At 41.6% G+C, this 16253-nt stretch overlaps 1 protein-coding gene across 1 annotated transcript in view; it reads left to right on the forward strand.

The window, feature by feature from the left end:
- Positions 1 to 355: 355 nt before the first annotated feature.
- The window catches only part of DKK2 (dickkopf WNT signaling pathway inhibitor 2), a 39618-nt gene continuing 23720 nt past the window's right edge, over positions 356 to 16253 (forward strand). The window contains exon 1 of the mRNA XM_062574903.1: positions 356 to 613. Coding sequence (XP_062430887.1) covers positions 356 to 613 — 258 coding nt within the window. The remainder of the gene's footprint in view (positions 614 to 16253) is intronic.

The raw sequence follows: 16253 nt of genomic DNA on the forward strand, positions 1-16253 counted from the left end.
TAGTTTATTGCTCTCAGTTACTAAAGAATTTCCTGGACTTCTCAAGAACCTGGAGAAAAAAGCCATCATTGCACAGACCTGATAGTTGCTCAGTGCCTATAGACTTGACACATTTTTTTTTTCCTAGGGGATTCTTTTTTTCTTCTTTTTTTTTTTTTTTTCCTCCCCTCCCCTCTGTCTCTCAGAACAGCAGTTCCTTGAGTGTGTGGCATTGAAACCTATTGCTTTATTAACAGCTCTGGGAGATCTTTTTAAAATCTTTTTTTTTGGCCTCTTTTTCTCATTACCTTAAAAAGAAAAGAAAAGAGAGAAAAGAAAAGAAAAAAAAGATAGAATCCTTTTGGGGGGAGGGGAGATGATCGTGCTGATGTGGAATAAGTGCTCCTGCTGTCTCCTCTTACTAGCCGCGGTCCTGATCGTGGAGAGCTCCCAGCTAGACAGCTCCAGCTCCAAGGTGAACTCCATCAAGTCCACCCTGATGGGGGAGGCTCCAACTCAGGCAACCAACAGATCTGCAGCCATCCACCAGGGACTAACGCTTGTTAGCAGTAAGAAGGGCAAAATGCTAGAACAGATGGGAAAACCTCCAAAGCACTATCACCGGCAAGGAGAGGTAGGACATCACTTAATTGCATGAGTCTCTGTCTGTCTGTTGCTAAACACAATTAATTGCTAGTCCTCTTCTCCTGTTCTTTTTTGAGTCTTATTAATTAAATTAATTTACTTCATCAGAGTTGTCTAGAACAATATCATTTTAAAACAGGTACTAAGAGCTGTGCAAGTGGAAGTAAGGAGGTTTTAAACCTTCTGTTTTTCTCTGTAGGATTAATAATTGATAAAAGAAATAGTAATCTAAAAGAAATGATCTTTAGCATTTCTCCTTGGAATCCTTCAAAGGACTGCTGGAAATAAAGGAAGAAATTGCTTGTTAACTCTTTCAGCACTAAGTCAATTAAATTTGAATAGGCAAGGAAAATTTGAGCCTAAAATGAAAACTGTGTTTCCAGTGGTAAAACAAGTTTGCTTTTAAAAATCGCACCTAGAAAGCTGATCTCTGATACCTTCTTCTGTGAAAGACTAATGGTGAGAATGAAAAGACATGCTGTCCCAGAGGTATGGTTTAGGACATTTTTATCTGATTAATATGACAGAAAACAAATTCCAGGCTTCTTGTCCAGTGTATGCTCTTGTGGTTCTGGAAGTTTTGCTTGGTTATGTCCAGTTGAGATAAGCAGAGAATGATAGTCTTTAATATGTGGGAAGAAAGTTGGAGTGGAAGTAAAAAAGATAAGGTTATAGAAACCTTATGAGAAAAAGACCGTAACTTACTTGTGAATTATGCTGCCTTCTTTCCCTTTTACTCTGCTTGGATTCTTGGGGGTCTGAAGAAAACGTTCTTTTTTCAACTATCTTTGTAGTAAAATATAAACCAGTATTTGAAGCCATCAGTCTTCTACTTCCCTATCAAGCCTCAACTTGGATGAGGTGAATGCTGTGCGTTATGGTGTTGAAAGAGGTGTATTCTGATATCTTCAGAAAATATGGATTTTATACTATGGGGCACCTCCAAATACAGCTGCTTTTCATAAACAACAGACAGTGTGGCAGCAAGGGAGCTGCTAACATTCAGCACTAAAATGGCAAAATAATTCTGAATGCCTGAAGGCATTGCCTAGATTTTCCTTAAAACAGCGAAGAAGCTGCAGATTTGAGCAATGCACTGAATTCACTAAAGGATTTCACATTAGCCTTCTGGTAATTGGATATTACCATTTGGTTTTGTGTGCATGCATAACAATAATGGTGGTAGTTTTGGTTTTTATGTGTGAAAACATTTGGTTTTAAACTCCTCTAAGCTTTCTTTCCCTAGCCACTCAATTGTTTTATAATTCATAGAAAATTTGGTCTCCCCTCCTTACCTCTGAGCAAAGTTTAGTAACAGATGCTGTGGCAAAGTTTCATATTTCTAAAGTATTGTGCTTCTTCCTAGTACACATTGTAGTGATTACTAGGCTAAATCACCGTGAGGAAATACAGGAGCATGGTAGGCTTTCTCAAACATTCTTTTTGGGTTTTCTTTTGTTTTCTGTATGTTCCCAAAAAGCCAGAGTGTAGTACCCGTTTTCCCATTTGTGTTATCTCAGTCTCATGAGTTTCAGCACAGGTCCTCGTGGGGTAGTGCGTTGCCCAGCCCCAGTCATGCTGTATAACATTTGTCCTGGGGGGAACTGTTGCCACCTTACCCTACGTCAACATCCGTGTCGCTTCAGCGTGTATTAAGTACATCGAGAATGAGCGATCATAATTCACCTAGTTCCTGGAAAGGAAGTTGTGCTGCCTGTGAGTTGCATGTGGAAGATTCGCCCCTTTCTTGCCGATCCGCGCTATGTGCAGTGAAGTTCTCAGTTACTGGTACAAAGGCGCAAGGTGTCTTCTGGTCAGAGATAACACTGCTAGCATCCGTATGGTGGAAGAACTGTCACAGGCTTTGAGATGCCCTACTTGTAGCGTGTTGTACAATTCCCCCCATGGGAGCCTCTTTTTGCCTCACCCCTCCTTCCTCAAGCAAAGACCCCCCAGGAGAATCAGTGACTTTTGCACCCGAGGAGCAAACCTCTCCTCCTGTCAGTGGCTCTCGGGGCTGATTTTGCCCTCCCTCGCTGCGACTCCATCCCTGCTTGTTGCTCAGCCTCATGCCAGTGTAGCCTGTGAAAATGTCTCGCATTTGCAACCAAGAATTGTGGCTGTTGATGTGACTGTCCCCTTGAACCAAGACAATTAACACAGAACTGCAGTAAAATGAAGAAAAAAATTTTACTCTTCTGATGATGCTTTATCTTTGGTAACAAGGTAACATCCTAGTTGAAGGGTTGGTAAGCTTCTCCATTTTTTATCAGTGAGGGTCACATCTCAACTAGTTAAGACATGGCGTTTTAAAAATTTTTTTAAAAAATTATGCTCTTATTAGATTAGCACTTGCTTGTTTAGGCTGTAGGACTTTGATCTGAAATCTTGTATGTCATTTGTTATAAGAATAGAGCTACCTACGTTTTTCTTTCTAAAACAATCTTCTGCCTTAGTGTGATTTATGTGTGAAAAATGGGAATACCTTTTGGTTTTTTTGTAATATTTAGTTTTTTAATTTTGTAATACTAAGTTTAGTGTCGTCTTTACAGATAGGAAATATTTTTATTAAGATCCGAGGACGTATAGCTTAAAGGGAAATTAATAGAATTTTGCTGCTATGACAGCTCTAAGATGTGCGTTCAATGCTCTGCTCATGTACGTGGTGTAAATCAGAGCACTCTCACCAAAACTGATGAAATGGCCATTAGCCGGCAATTTATTTACTTACTTTGTCTAATAGACTAACATGCTTTCAGAATGTTTCATCGATACATTAATATAACATTTTCAGTTGTGCAAATTATCAGGACTAGAAGCAAGTTGGAAATTTTCAATCAGCAATAAATCAACAGATAAAGTGGTTCATGGTTTATCTGAAGCGTTGATGTATTTCAGCTGGTAGTTATAGCGCTTCTGCCCAGAAGTGATAGATCCTGTACTCCTTTGTCAGGCAAAGTTCCAGTTCGGATTCATGAAAATATTCATACGAGCAAAGCAAGCTGATCCAGCTTGCTAGAGGGACAGCCAGGGTAAATGTGAGTTTGAGTAAGACTTATATTTTTATGTCTTTCAGAGGAATATTCTTTATTTTCTGTTCTTACTCCCTTTACTGCCTTGGATCAATGGAGAATGAGCAGCACTGATGTGCTAAATCAGTGAGATTCTAGCTGTGCTTTCATGGTCACTCCTGTTTTCCACTTCCCACAAACTCTTAATGTTTTGCCATTTTCACAAAGAATCATAAAGTGTCTGCAGCGTTTTCATAGAGGAAAATAATGTAGATCTACGGAGAGACGCGTTCCTCCCTTCATCTTTAAGGGGCTGATTCTGTAGCATCTACTTCACTTGCATCATCCCACAAAAGGAAATAGCAGGATCAGGCTTAATGATCATTTGTAGCTCAAGGCTTTCAGTGAGGTCATACATCTTCTGAGGTGAAAATTGCTCAAAAATAGGACCATACAGTGCATGTTAGCCCGTGAGTTGGTGCTATGGAGTAGCTGCTTTCGTTTTGGAGGAATGGCTTCAAGGAGCAGCTAATACCTCAGTACTCTAGCTTCTCTAGGATCTTGCTATGGGTTTATCAGCTCTCCAGATAAATGAAATATGGTGAATAGAATCGTAAATGAAAATAAATGAAAAATGCCAGATGAGCAACAACAGTGAATTTTCTGTGTGTTGCATACTTCTTCCACTGTGCGGGGACAAGCTCTCCTGTACTCTCTCTCACCTATAGGGATTCAACGGGAAAGGGAAAATCCCCCACACTGTAACTGCAATTGGCAGTCGTGGCCATCTGACAGCGTGCAGCACTGCTGACTCGCTTCACCACCTTTTTCATTTTGTTGCCTCTGGATTTTAGTCCTCCCTATTGCTGCAAGTATGCCCCCTTCCTCAGTGCCAAGGTCACCTCTCCCTCAATTGCCTTTAATGACCTGGTAGGTTGAGACCTACCAAAATTTATTTCCAGCCATCTCCCTTCTTTAATCCATGGGCCCTCTCCTCTTCTAGCCTTCCCAAATCCTGGATAAGCACCATTCTTTTGACTCTCTTCTCCCAGTGAGTCCTATTTCTCTTTCCTTTCACTGCTGAGTAGCTGACTGGGTCTGTGCTTCGCACTGGGACTGTCCCTCCCACCTCCCCCACAAGTGCCACGAGGAGATAGCCACAGCAAAGGGAAGAACTGGGGTGGCCAGAAGAGGGGGATCGGCAGGACTGCGTGCCTGAATAGCAGATAACGAGCTATGGGAAAGGAGAAGAGGAGTGAAGAGCTGGGAAAAATTACAGCACTGGAAAGTCATGCCAGGCAGATATCAGCTAAGCCTTAGTGTTTCAAATGCATTTGGTTTACTTTTAAAAATGCATTTTTTATTTCTATTGCACCTTGAGTAAGAAGGCTTAAGCCCATCGGAACCAAACTGAAAAAGCAGTTGGCACAGATCTCCTACCTATCAGTGCATGGACATGCATGTGTTTCTTGAACAGGACATAGCTATCCACAAGGACTTGCTAGAAAATGCTTGGATGATACTTTGCAGCAAATAAAACAGCATGATATGTAGTAATTGACTGCAGTGGCCTGAGAATGTTACAATAAAATGTTCCAAAGATACCAAAAATTTAACCACAATATCTCAAATAGCTAGCAACCAAGATGGTATAAATTATTTCTTCAAGAGATTAAAAATAATTTAATTATAATACCTAGAAACTATATCCAGCAACAGCATTTTAAAAAGAAGAAAAACAGAATTGCTAAATCTGCAGAGGTCACCAGAGAATGCGTTCTTTGCTCCTGTTGTTTGCTGTTAGGAATGTGGGAGACATGCTGGTTTACTGGCAGCAGTCTTGCTAAAAAGCTGAGTGGCCTGTCTCTGGTTGCAAAAATGGGGTGGAGAGTGTTATCACCTTCCTTGTGTTTTGCTTGGTGTCCCCTTCATAACTGTTGTTACTATTTGACTTGTATTATAGAGCAAAAGCTCCTCCTATAAAATGGCTTTACCACAATTATTTTCTATTAACATTGCAATAATACCTAGAAAATAACAAGGACTCTAGAGTGCTACTGGGAGTGCAGATGCTCAGGGACAGTTGTTTTCTGCCTGGGAAGTCTGACAGCGGCGTCTATGGAAAGCGCAAAAGATGGTGAAGCATGTTACTATTTTGCCCTCAAAAAAGGAGGTCTGATTAACACATTAAGTTTGGTTAATTGATGCTTTGCAGATGCAAGTATAGCACAGGTTTAATTTTGATTTTAATTAATCTCCAGATGTATCTTGCAAGCATTTAATATCTCACTGTTTTGTCAGTCAAGCCTCGGTCCTTTTAGAGTTGTACTTACAAATGCTCCACCCTGGAAATGTAGGACGAATTTAATCTTGTGAAGGAAGAGTCCCATAAAGCTTCTTGGGTTTTGTTTGTTTGTTTTTTTTCCGATGAGTTCCTTTGCTCTTTGGGTTTGGTGTATCTGGGCTTTTGTACAATATATCCAGACAAGTTTTTGTATGTACATAAAAATGATGATTTGGGTAATACCATAGGAGGAGAGACTTCCTCCTCCTGCTCAGGCTTGCTGCCGAAGCCCCTGCTGAGCTTGTGCTTCCCCTACACGTTTGCAGTGGTGGTGGCCATCCAGGAGCCATGGTGCGTTGGGCAAGACCTGGCATAGTCACCTCTGCTCGATGCTGCCCAGAGCTTCATCGCGGTAGCTGTGCTCTGGCCATAAGACACCTGTGGCATGAGGATGTGTAGGTGTGCGTGATGCTACGGGGAAAGGGGAAGAGCAACTGACTTTCTACTTTTGCTCCACCAGTAAAGGACCACGTGCATTTAGTTTTTTGTTTTATTTTGTTTAAGAACCCAGGACAATTCTTTGAAAATTCTCATTTTTCAGTACTATGTATGGTGCCATTAGGTTGAAACCAGCTTCTAAGAGCTTCACATCCATGGATGTGAAAGGCCTGCATAAAAGACAAGAAGCTCAAAAAGTTTTGCTTGCTTGTTTTTACATGAATTTTGGCTGCAAAAGTCTTATTTTCATTGGAGGACATGAATATTCATCTCTTCATTGCACAGCCTGTACTTGACCAAAAAAGATCTTGTGTGTCCCCCAACTGCCACTTTTCTTCAGTGTAACTTTTCTCTTTTTGACTGAAGTGTGCAGGTTTATTATTATGTAAAATCTCATGAAATCAAATCAATTTTCAAATTATAATGAAATATGGAAATAAGTGAATTTGCGGGGGTTTCAAATTTATTGCAAAAATCTCTGCTCCAGAATGAGCTATATAATGTTGTATTGCAGATGGAAGAAATATCTGTACATCATGCCTTAGAGGAAAAAAAAGAGTATGAATGACTACATGCAGTCATACCAAATGACCAAAGAGCAGCAGTTTTCAGATAAAATAATTGGTTTGTTTATCTTAGTTACAGTTTTCTTGGGATTGACCTTATCTCCAATTTATAAACTTGAGTCCACATAGAAACAGAACTATTGATACAGAAATGAGTGGATATAAACATGTAGTAGGAACACGGAGTTTACTCATTTAGCAACTATTTTATTCTTACTGCAAGTAAAGTCCAGAATGATGCTATAAAAAAAAAAAAAAAAAGAAAGAAAAAAGAAAGAAAAAGAAAGAAAAAAAAGTTGTTCATTCTTCCCCCTCAAAGTGCATAAGCACAAGGTTCAACTCCTTGGGACCTTCTTAAAGCTTAAGCTTTGATATGATTGAATTTTCATATGCACAGTAATGAATCTTGGAGACTTGCGTGCTGCACATATGTAGCCCAAACGGCCCTCTCGCAGCGTTTCCAGCAGCCAGCGAAGGTGGACTGCTCTGCACACGCTCGAGAATGAGGTGTTGCTTCGTTCTGCAAGCCCTCTGCTTCATTCCCTGTGCATCATGTAAGTGTGAACCACGCTTTTAAAAGTATACTCACCAGTCCAATGAATGAGAGGGCAGGGTTCACTTCTGTGCCTTTTGGCAGCTTGCAATGAATGAAGTAGAGACTTGCCGTCAGTGTGATCTCTTCCCTGCAGGTCTTAAATGTCTAAAGCGGAGATCATTTAAATGGAATTGCAAACCAAGTATGTTTACGTTGCAGCAGGAAACTTTTATGCATGGAATCTCATCTCTGAAAATAATGTATCTTATGGGGAAAAAACTCACTCGTTTATCTTCTTTTCAAGAGCAGGATAGTCTCCAGAATCATTTCTTTTACTAAGTACTCCTTCACAAAATGGGGTACCTGTCAGGACAGCCTGCAAAGATCCTAAAGCTAGGTAATTTGCTGTAAAGCAAGGTCTCTGTAAGGAGGCAGATGGGAAATCATATGTAAATAACACTAACAGAAATGCAAAATGGAAAACCTAATCCAATTTTACTTAACTTAGTTCAATATGTTTTCAAAAGCATCAGAACAAATTAGGCTGTATCAAAAAAAAAAAAAAAAAAAAAAAAAAAAAAAAAAAAAGCAGAGGCAATGACAGATGTAATATTTTCCAGAATACAGGTATGGTGCTTTGGGTGACCAGTGGCAAGTATTCCGGTCAACTTAGAAGGAGTCATAGAAATCTAAGTCCTGTCCTCATTTAAAGCAGAAGTCCTATCTCAGATAACTTGGACTATTTCTGAAGCTGCTACTACAAATAGGATTTGGGCTTCCAAATGCTGCAAGCTCTAATGAGAACTGTTTCTACCACCCTCTCTTGACTCCAGATGTACTGGCATGTCTCAAGGCTTTCTGTGAGCTGCTTACCAGGTCTGCATTGATATGGAGTATAATGCAAAGGGTGCTTTTTGCTTATATGGTCTCTATTGAAGGTGAGTTTTTACAGAGCATAGGTTTAAAAGGAGAAGAATTGTCCACTGCAATGTGCAGTGGCAAGCAAGGGATGGTGTTAGGAAGGTTGGGCTCAGGAGCCCTCTGGTCTCTCCACTGAGTCTTCAGCAGCAGCTGACTCAGAAATGGCTACACGAAGTTTCTGTTGGCCTGACCTGGCAGGGTATCACAGACTGGGCAGGACTTGCCATTTTCGTTGTTTCACCTCTTTTGTCTTGAGAACTAGAGAGGAAAGCCTGCTCCCGTCCTGTTTGTTGTCAGCTTGCGTGGGAGGTTCTCCTGTTTCCTGTCTTAAGAAAGGAAAGGTTTGACATGGAAGTGTCTCTCTGTTAGGGCCTTAGGTTACCCAAGACGCAGAGGCTGAGCTGTGAGCTTCCTACTTCTGCTCTTCGATAGGATGAGGAGCAGATGGAAAGTCTTTCTTCCCTTTTGTGTGTTGTCTCCCCTGTCATTCTTCAGGGGCAGGTGGAAGAGGAGACCACAAATGGAAGGTGCCTGGGACAACTCCAGTGTTTTCCAAGGGGGTAAGAAAGACTGCAGAAGTGTGAGAATTCGTTCTTTTCCAAAGATTTCTGCATGAGGGTGTAAACAGTTAAATAAAGGCTTTTGGTTTGTTCCTAATACTGAATGAAAACTTGGGTTTGAAGGTTTTCTTCTTCTTCACTAGAAGAAGTCAAACAAGAGAGAGAGTTCACATACCTATCTAATGGGTAGCCAAATGAGCAGACAAGCAAGTGAATTGCCATTTGGAGAGAAACCTCCAAAAATGGCTATTTCCTCTCTCAGTAGTAGACAGGACAGTGGTATTCCTTACTGAAGAAAGTGCTGCAAATTGTGATTAGGTAGCTGACATACTGCACTCACAAGGGGAGCAGGGAGCCTATGGTGAATAACATGAGGGGATAACAACAATAATGGCAGGAGGGAAGCTGGCCTCTCCTGTGTTTAGCTCAGAGAAAAAGGGGACCGTCTGGCAGGCTGGAGGTGGTGGTGCAGCTGTTGTGTTACCTAGTGATAAATTCATGAATGTTTAGAGGTAGACAGCCTGGCATCATTATTCTTCTCCTTGGGGGGGGGGGGGGGTCATTTTATTAATTCCCTGGGATGATGGAAGCCATCAAACAAATGTGAAGACATCCTGGACCCCTGATGTTTCATGTATTTAGCAGTCTGAAAGTTTTACCAGACTTGTCATTCTTAAATGTCAGTTCATCATCCACTCAGGTAGTAATAGCGATACCATATGACATATAAGCAATTGCATGCCGTAACTGGTGAGGTGAACATTATGGGATCAGCCAGTGAGACTGCAAATTGTTCTTCTAGACCCTCGGTTGCTGTACGTTAACAGCACCCAACAAAGCTTAATTTGCAATTGCATGTTACTCGTAAGAAAACAGTTCAACTAACTCCTATGGCAGGGAAAGACAGTGAGTGTCAGACACTACTGAGCAATGGGAAGTCACTACTGGAAGCAGCGGAAGGGCCAGGAAAACCAGGAGGTTGCTAGCCTTTCTCTGTACTCCCCATGGGGCACCTAGTGCTGATGCTCCCTCAGGTGTTGTCTTAGGGGCAGTGTGCTCTGAGGAGAAACATCTATCAAAAGCTTGGTTTAAACTTTGGTGGAAGAGCTAAACTGCTGAGCTAGATTGAATGTGTTTCTAATTGTTTGAATAAATACAGGGCTTTTAAAATGCTCTTCAGGAAATGCTTGCAAACTTCTGTGCTTGGTTTTGGTCCCTGTTGCTATCTTCAGGTACCCCTCACCTCCACCCTGTGCCAAGGAAATGGCTTTTTAACAAAAATCCTCTAAAAATTACTTTCCAAGGGGGTCCTTTGAAACAGCAGCTGCAACAGATCGCAAGTGAACTTCTGTCTCAATTGTTTTCTACTGCTAAAAGGATAAGTGACCGAGTAAAGACTTGTACTACGGTGTTATGACAATTCATTATTGTCATATAACTACAATAAATTGTAGTTTGTGGCATTGTCTAGCTGGATGGTAGAGCTTTCTGTGCAGAAGGAAATCTCTCTTAAGATTTTGTACCAGTGCTGAAAGACCAGGCAAACCTTACTGCCCCCAAACTACTCTGTGATATTGACTGAGGGCTTCTTTGGGGACCTGTTGATTTTGGTGGGACTGCCAGAGGAGCACAGTATAACCCAACAGCAGGAAGAAACAGTGCAATCTTTCCAGACAGGAAATCACTCCGGGGAAGTTTAATGTATGTCACTCCACTCCTTGCAGTAGAAACAAGTCTCCTGGGGGGCATTTTCTGAACAAGGGGAGGCACAAGGAAGGATGGAACAAAAGCCTGGGGTGATCCAGGATGCTGCCATGCACCTCTGAGCAAGATTTGCCATTTGGTAAGGAATCCCAGGTCGACTTTCCCTCCCCACAGCCTCTCAGCTCCCACTGTGGGGCCAGCACGAGGGATAAGGAAGGTATTGTCCCATCACTGTCCCTACAGAAGTGGCAATAATTGTAGAGGGAGCAGAAGGAGGAATGGGAAAGAGTATCTTTTGCTACATGGGGGAATATGAGCTTTGATTGTTGGCATTGCATGAATGTATAACACATGCTAGGTCGTGCAAAATTTTGTAAGGATGTCAGATATAGGAGCCTGGGCTTTCTCAGCCTTTATGTTTATTTGTCTATAAGCATATGAAAATCTTGGTCAAAGTATTACCTCAGCATAAGTAGTAGAGATAGGAATAGATCATAAATGAAAATATTACCATTTTTGTTAGTGCAAAAAAGCACAAGAGTGTTCTTTATCTTTGGATTTCACTCAGTGTAGGAGAAAAATCTGGTTAGAGTGGTGAAGGGGGAACAGTTCCCTGGCAGTTAGAAGAATGAATTTGAAAGTCAAAGTTTTAGGTGTCTTTCTCTATTTTTTTTTTTTTTCATTTGCCAAACTGGGAAGCATATATTTGCCCCTCTGCTTGCCAAGGATTTTGGATGGCTTCATTAATAAATAACTGCAAAATGTTTAAGAACCTGGGGAGAGATGTCCAGTCAGTAAATATTCATTTGAAATGCAAGCGGGGATTTCTCTTCTTGGTGCATTTTGATGTATTCAGGTTATGGAGAGTTCAAATATCAGAGTGCAAAATTAAGAGACACCCCACAATTTCTGGGCAGGTCGATGAGCATAGTGGCTTGGGTTTCCTCCTTCCCCAGATACGCTGATCCTCCTATCACAAGTATTGATCTTGGGCTTGAGTTTTTTGTTTATCCCAGTGGCAAGGATGATGCCTTTTCATAAACAGTGTCCTCCTAAGTTACCAGCGAAGGACAGCTGAGAGAGGCGATTACAGGCACACATGTGCATCGCAGGTGTGAAGGGAACTCAAACTGTTTATGAGCGCACAAAGCCCCACGAACAAAGAGGGCAGAAAAGAATGTTGTCATTTTAAGGAAAAATATGTTTTAAGGCCCTGTTAAAAATAAAGCCAGAAAGGAATAGCAAATGGGCTGCAGATTGTCTTGCGTAACAGGGATTAGCACTGTGCAAATCCTTCATCCTTCAGAAAGGACAGGTACCAGAGACAGTCAGGACTAGCCAAGATACCGCTGGACACTGGGGAATCCACTTTTGGGCTGATTTCTCATGAGTTACCTGTGAAATCCCCCTTCAATCGCAGCAAACAGAGGGAAGAGTAAAATAACACCATCTTGACTGATTTAAAGGTTTTAGATAAACAGAAATCAGTATTGCCTTGTACAAAGAAGTATGCGGTGCACTGTAGCCTAGTTCATGGTTAAAGAGTCAGAACTGATGGGTCAAGGGTGGGGAAAGTATGACAGAACAGGTTATGTTCCATAACAGCTACATGATGATTTTTTCATTTGTTCAGGAATAGCTTTTGGGTTCACTGAGGGGAATGTCCTTAATGGTGACAATTCAGCACCAGCTGAAGTGATGTAACTCGCTTCCCTCCAGCACTGTTTCCCAGCAGATGCACCAAAAAAATGTAGCCACAGATGCAAGCTCACACAGCCCAGAAACGCCTCACTTGGCTTTCTTGCTCTGCAAAAGGTGCTGTCTCATTGCCTGCCTTATCCAAGAAGGGAAATGCACTTCTGTGCAGAAAGCCATCTCAAAGGTTATGCCCCAATTACTTGTACAGATAGACGTAAAAAACCTTTGAAAAGTTTCTCCCAACTCTGCTGAGTGATTTCCATGGGAATTCAGTTCTACAGGCCTTTAGGGATCTGGGACATTGCCTTTTCCAAGCAGGAGGGAATTTCAGCTAAAAGGAAATGACTAGGCTGAGGCTCCGCTACTCTTGTCTTTCATTGCCTATGTAAAATAATCAGAAGTTGGTCATTGGAATAATTTGTTACTATTACATGAAAACTTAAATCGGAGTAATTTACGTTATTCCTCAATAACGATTTAATGATGTGAAAAATCTGTAACATATCTGCATTTATTGTACCATATACAGCTCATCTGGGCCTTTTGTACTGATTTCAATCTCCATCCAAAAAAACCCTTTTCTTAAAACAATGTAATTTTCTTCAGTATAAAACTAGACAAGGATGCGGAGCTGTTGCAAGCTGAGCTGTAATGTTTCTCTTTAATGAGCCTCTTCCTGACCCACCCTATGTAAAGCAGTTGACGCATCATGTGTTGTGCAGCTGGGGCGGCTACACTGGCACATGCATCCGACACATGAACGCATTGACTTCGGCCTTTTGGAAGCACTGGACCCATGCTGTTCTCCAGAGATGCGTCTAAGTCATTTCCCAGATACCATGGCTAGAGCAGTGGTCGGAGCAAAAGCCGAACTGGAATTCTCTAATTCAGGTTTAGCTGATTCTGTGAAAACAGATTGTGCAACAGAGACTGACACTCGGTTTCTGGATTTGATTTCCTTTCTTTCCCTGTTCAACCTCCAGTGCTCCTTCGGGCTGTTGGTCAGTATTCAGCTCCGAAGCTGCAGCGTTTCTGTTCGTTCGTTTAGCGCACAGGACTTCTGAGGTGCTCGAGTTTCACCCCGAGCTGAAGGGCAGAAGGGTTGTGTGAGGTACCAGCCGGAGGGGCTCGAAGGGCTCCCGGGGTGGCGCAGGGCTGCCCCTCCGTCGGCCTGACTCGTGCGGCCCACGGGATGTCGGTGGGACGCCCCATGGCTGTGGTAGCGCGGCACGGGGAGCTCTGCTGCTCCGGGTGCTGTCCCCTTTGCTGGAAGTCTTTGTGCTTGGATGCTGGGAAAACTTGGACTGTTAGTGAAATTTCATGCTGCTTTTACTTTTGATCTTCTTCTGTCCTAAATGACCCCACTGTCAGGAAACTAATTTAAATCATAGCTACTAGAAGACATTTTGTGAACATTTGCTTCTTCTAAAATTTATTTTCACAGCATGTTTCACCTGAATATTTTCCAGAACAAGAAACCTCAAACATTCAGCTGTCCTGATAACATGTGGTAGGCTGAAGTTTCCTTCTTCCTTCCAGTCCACCTCACACACACACACACACACACACAAAAATTCTTTAATATTCAGCTCTGATCATATTTATAAAGATAACATTCATGTGTCAAATCATTTATCTAACTACAGATCAAGATCAAACAACATTTGCCAGAGTTTCTGGCAAGCAATTAGCCACTGCCCTTCAAATACTTGGGTGAGTGAAGCAATAGCTCATGTAAAAAAAGCTTTAAAGAAACTAAATTTCATGGAGATGATGCATTTCAGGTCAATAACTAGTTAGAAGACAGGAAAAAATAAGCAGGAATAGATGGCCAGCTCCCCGACACTGGTGCTGCTCAATGTATTGGTAAGTTGTCTGGAAAATGGGGGATTAGTGAGGCACGTAAGTTTTTAATGAAACAGAGATACTCAGAACAGCAAGAACTAAATTGGGCTACAACGAGTTGCAGCAACTTTCAGTAGACTGAGCACATGGGAAGTAAACTCACAGGTAAAATTCTGTTTCTCTATGGATTAAGCAATGTATGTGACATAATGTACCATAGTTATGCACCTACTTCTAATTAGTACTTCTAATTCAGAGTCACTGTAGCTCTCAGTCAGTGTTGAAGCAGCAGCACAGAGGGGAAAAAGGCCAGGTAGAATATAAGGAACTGAGAACAAAACAGACCACTATTTTATATTGTATTGCTCCTTGCCACGTGATGCCGTGGGAGCCATATAGAAAACTGTCCAAATAGGGAAAAGGGCACAGGTGATAGATTGTACTAGCGGTTACTAAACATAATGCAAAAACTTCTGATGTCTCTAAGCTGCTGTTTGCTGAAGCTGGGAGAATGTATGGGGGGGGGAAATCAGTGTGTACTTGTCTGTTTATTTTTTTACTCCTCTGAGTATTTGCAACTGTGGAGAACTGCCTGGGCGCTCTGCTCTGATCCACTATAGCAACTTTTATGTTCTTATGTAATTTACCATAGTTTATTATTGGGTCGGTTGGGCCTATCGACAAACCAATACAGGCAGCTGGGAACAAAGTCTACAGTCAAACCAACCAAGAGTCTCCCGCTTTATTTTACGAAGCCATTTGACTAGAGATTCAAGGGAGCCTAAATAAAAGTCCCTGCAACATAAGCATTGGAAGATCTTTCCCCCAGTTGATGCTGACTTCACTGGCTCCAGCATCAGGCAAAAATGGGACGTTGCCCAGCCTGAAAATGTTGTGTTTTCAGAGAAGAAAGACCTAGATGAAATTAATGTGGAATGGTGTTAAATGTCATAAACTTTAATAGGAATTGCACTGGTTGAAAATAGTACTTTTTGAATAAATATTCCTCTAAACAGTAGTTCTTTTAAGCTCGCCTTGGAGATATTTGGTTTTAAAAGATCCAAACCTAACGTATTTTCCACTTTTGGAACTCTGTTTTTGACAGAATATTACAGTTCCAGTATTCCTGGAAAAATCAGAACTTAATGAGTGCATTAAGTTCTTAAGAAGAAACAGGAGAAAAAAAAAACCGTAATGGAAACTGCAAGATTTCACTGGACCTTGCTCCATTTTGTTTTATTTTTAATCTATCAATGAAAAAAATTGTAATATTCAGTTTTTACAAACTGTAAGCAGCAGCTTTCTCTTATTCACAATATATTGTAGATAGAAAAACTGTTTGCTTTGCGGACCTGCGTTTGCTCTTCTAGCAGCAGGTTACGCCTGCGTGCATCTCCCGTCCTCCTCAGCTTTCGTGCTGGCACGGTTGGTTCTAGCTCGTCTGTCTTTTCATGACACTGTATCATTCACTTTAGCAAATCTTAAGTGTAGAGAAATCCAAGTTCCCTGAAGTCTGAATTAGACTGGAATTCAACTCATCTGAGACCTCTGAAACTGGGGCAGCGATTCCCACTTCATTTAGATACTTAAGATCACAGATCACCTGGTGTTTGTATTTGCGAGACGGGCATGCTTGCTGACCGGGGGCTTCTCCTGCAGTAGGAATCAGTCACTTCAGAAGCACGTGGAGCCCCTATAGCAGACAAACATTTTCCACCAACATTTTGAAGTGAAATAGAAATATAAATAAATAACCTGAGGTTGAGAAAAGCCTATTTGCCAAACATTGGTAAAGTAATTCCACAGTAAAAAATAAACGTTCCGCAAATGATCTTTCATTTGAAAACTGGATCCAGATTTTACAAACGGAGAAGGGTGCGCTGCGGTGTCCAACGTAGGGCAGCGCAGTTTGTTTACAAACTGTGCTGCCGCAAGGTGATATCCAATGTTCTGCGCGTGCAGAAACGCAATTCAGCCAAAAAGTAAACAGCTTCTTTATCAGCAGGT

Source organism: Rhea pennata, chromosome 4, assembly GCF_028389875.1.
Source record: "Rhea pennata isolate bPtePen1 chromosome 4, bPtePen1.pri, whole genome shotgun sequence".
NCBI classification, from domain to species: domain Eukaryota; kingdom Metazoa; phylum Chordata; class Aves; order Rheiformes; family Rheidae; genus Rhea; species Rhea pennata.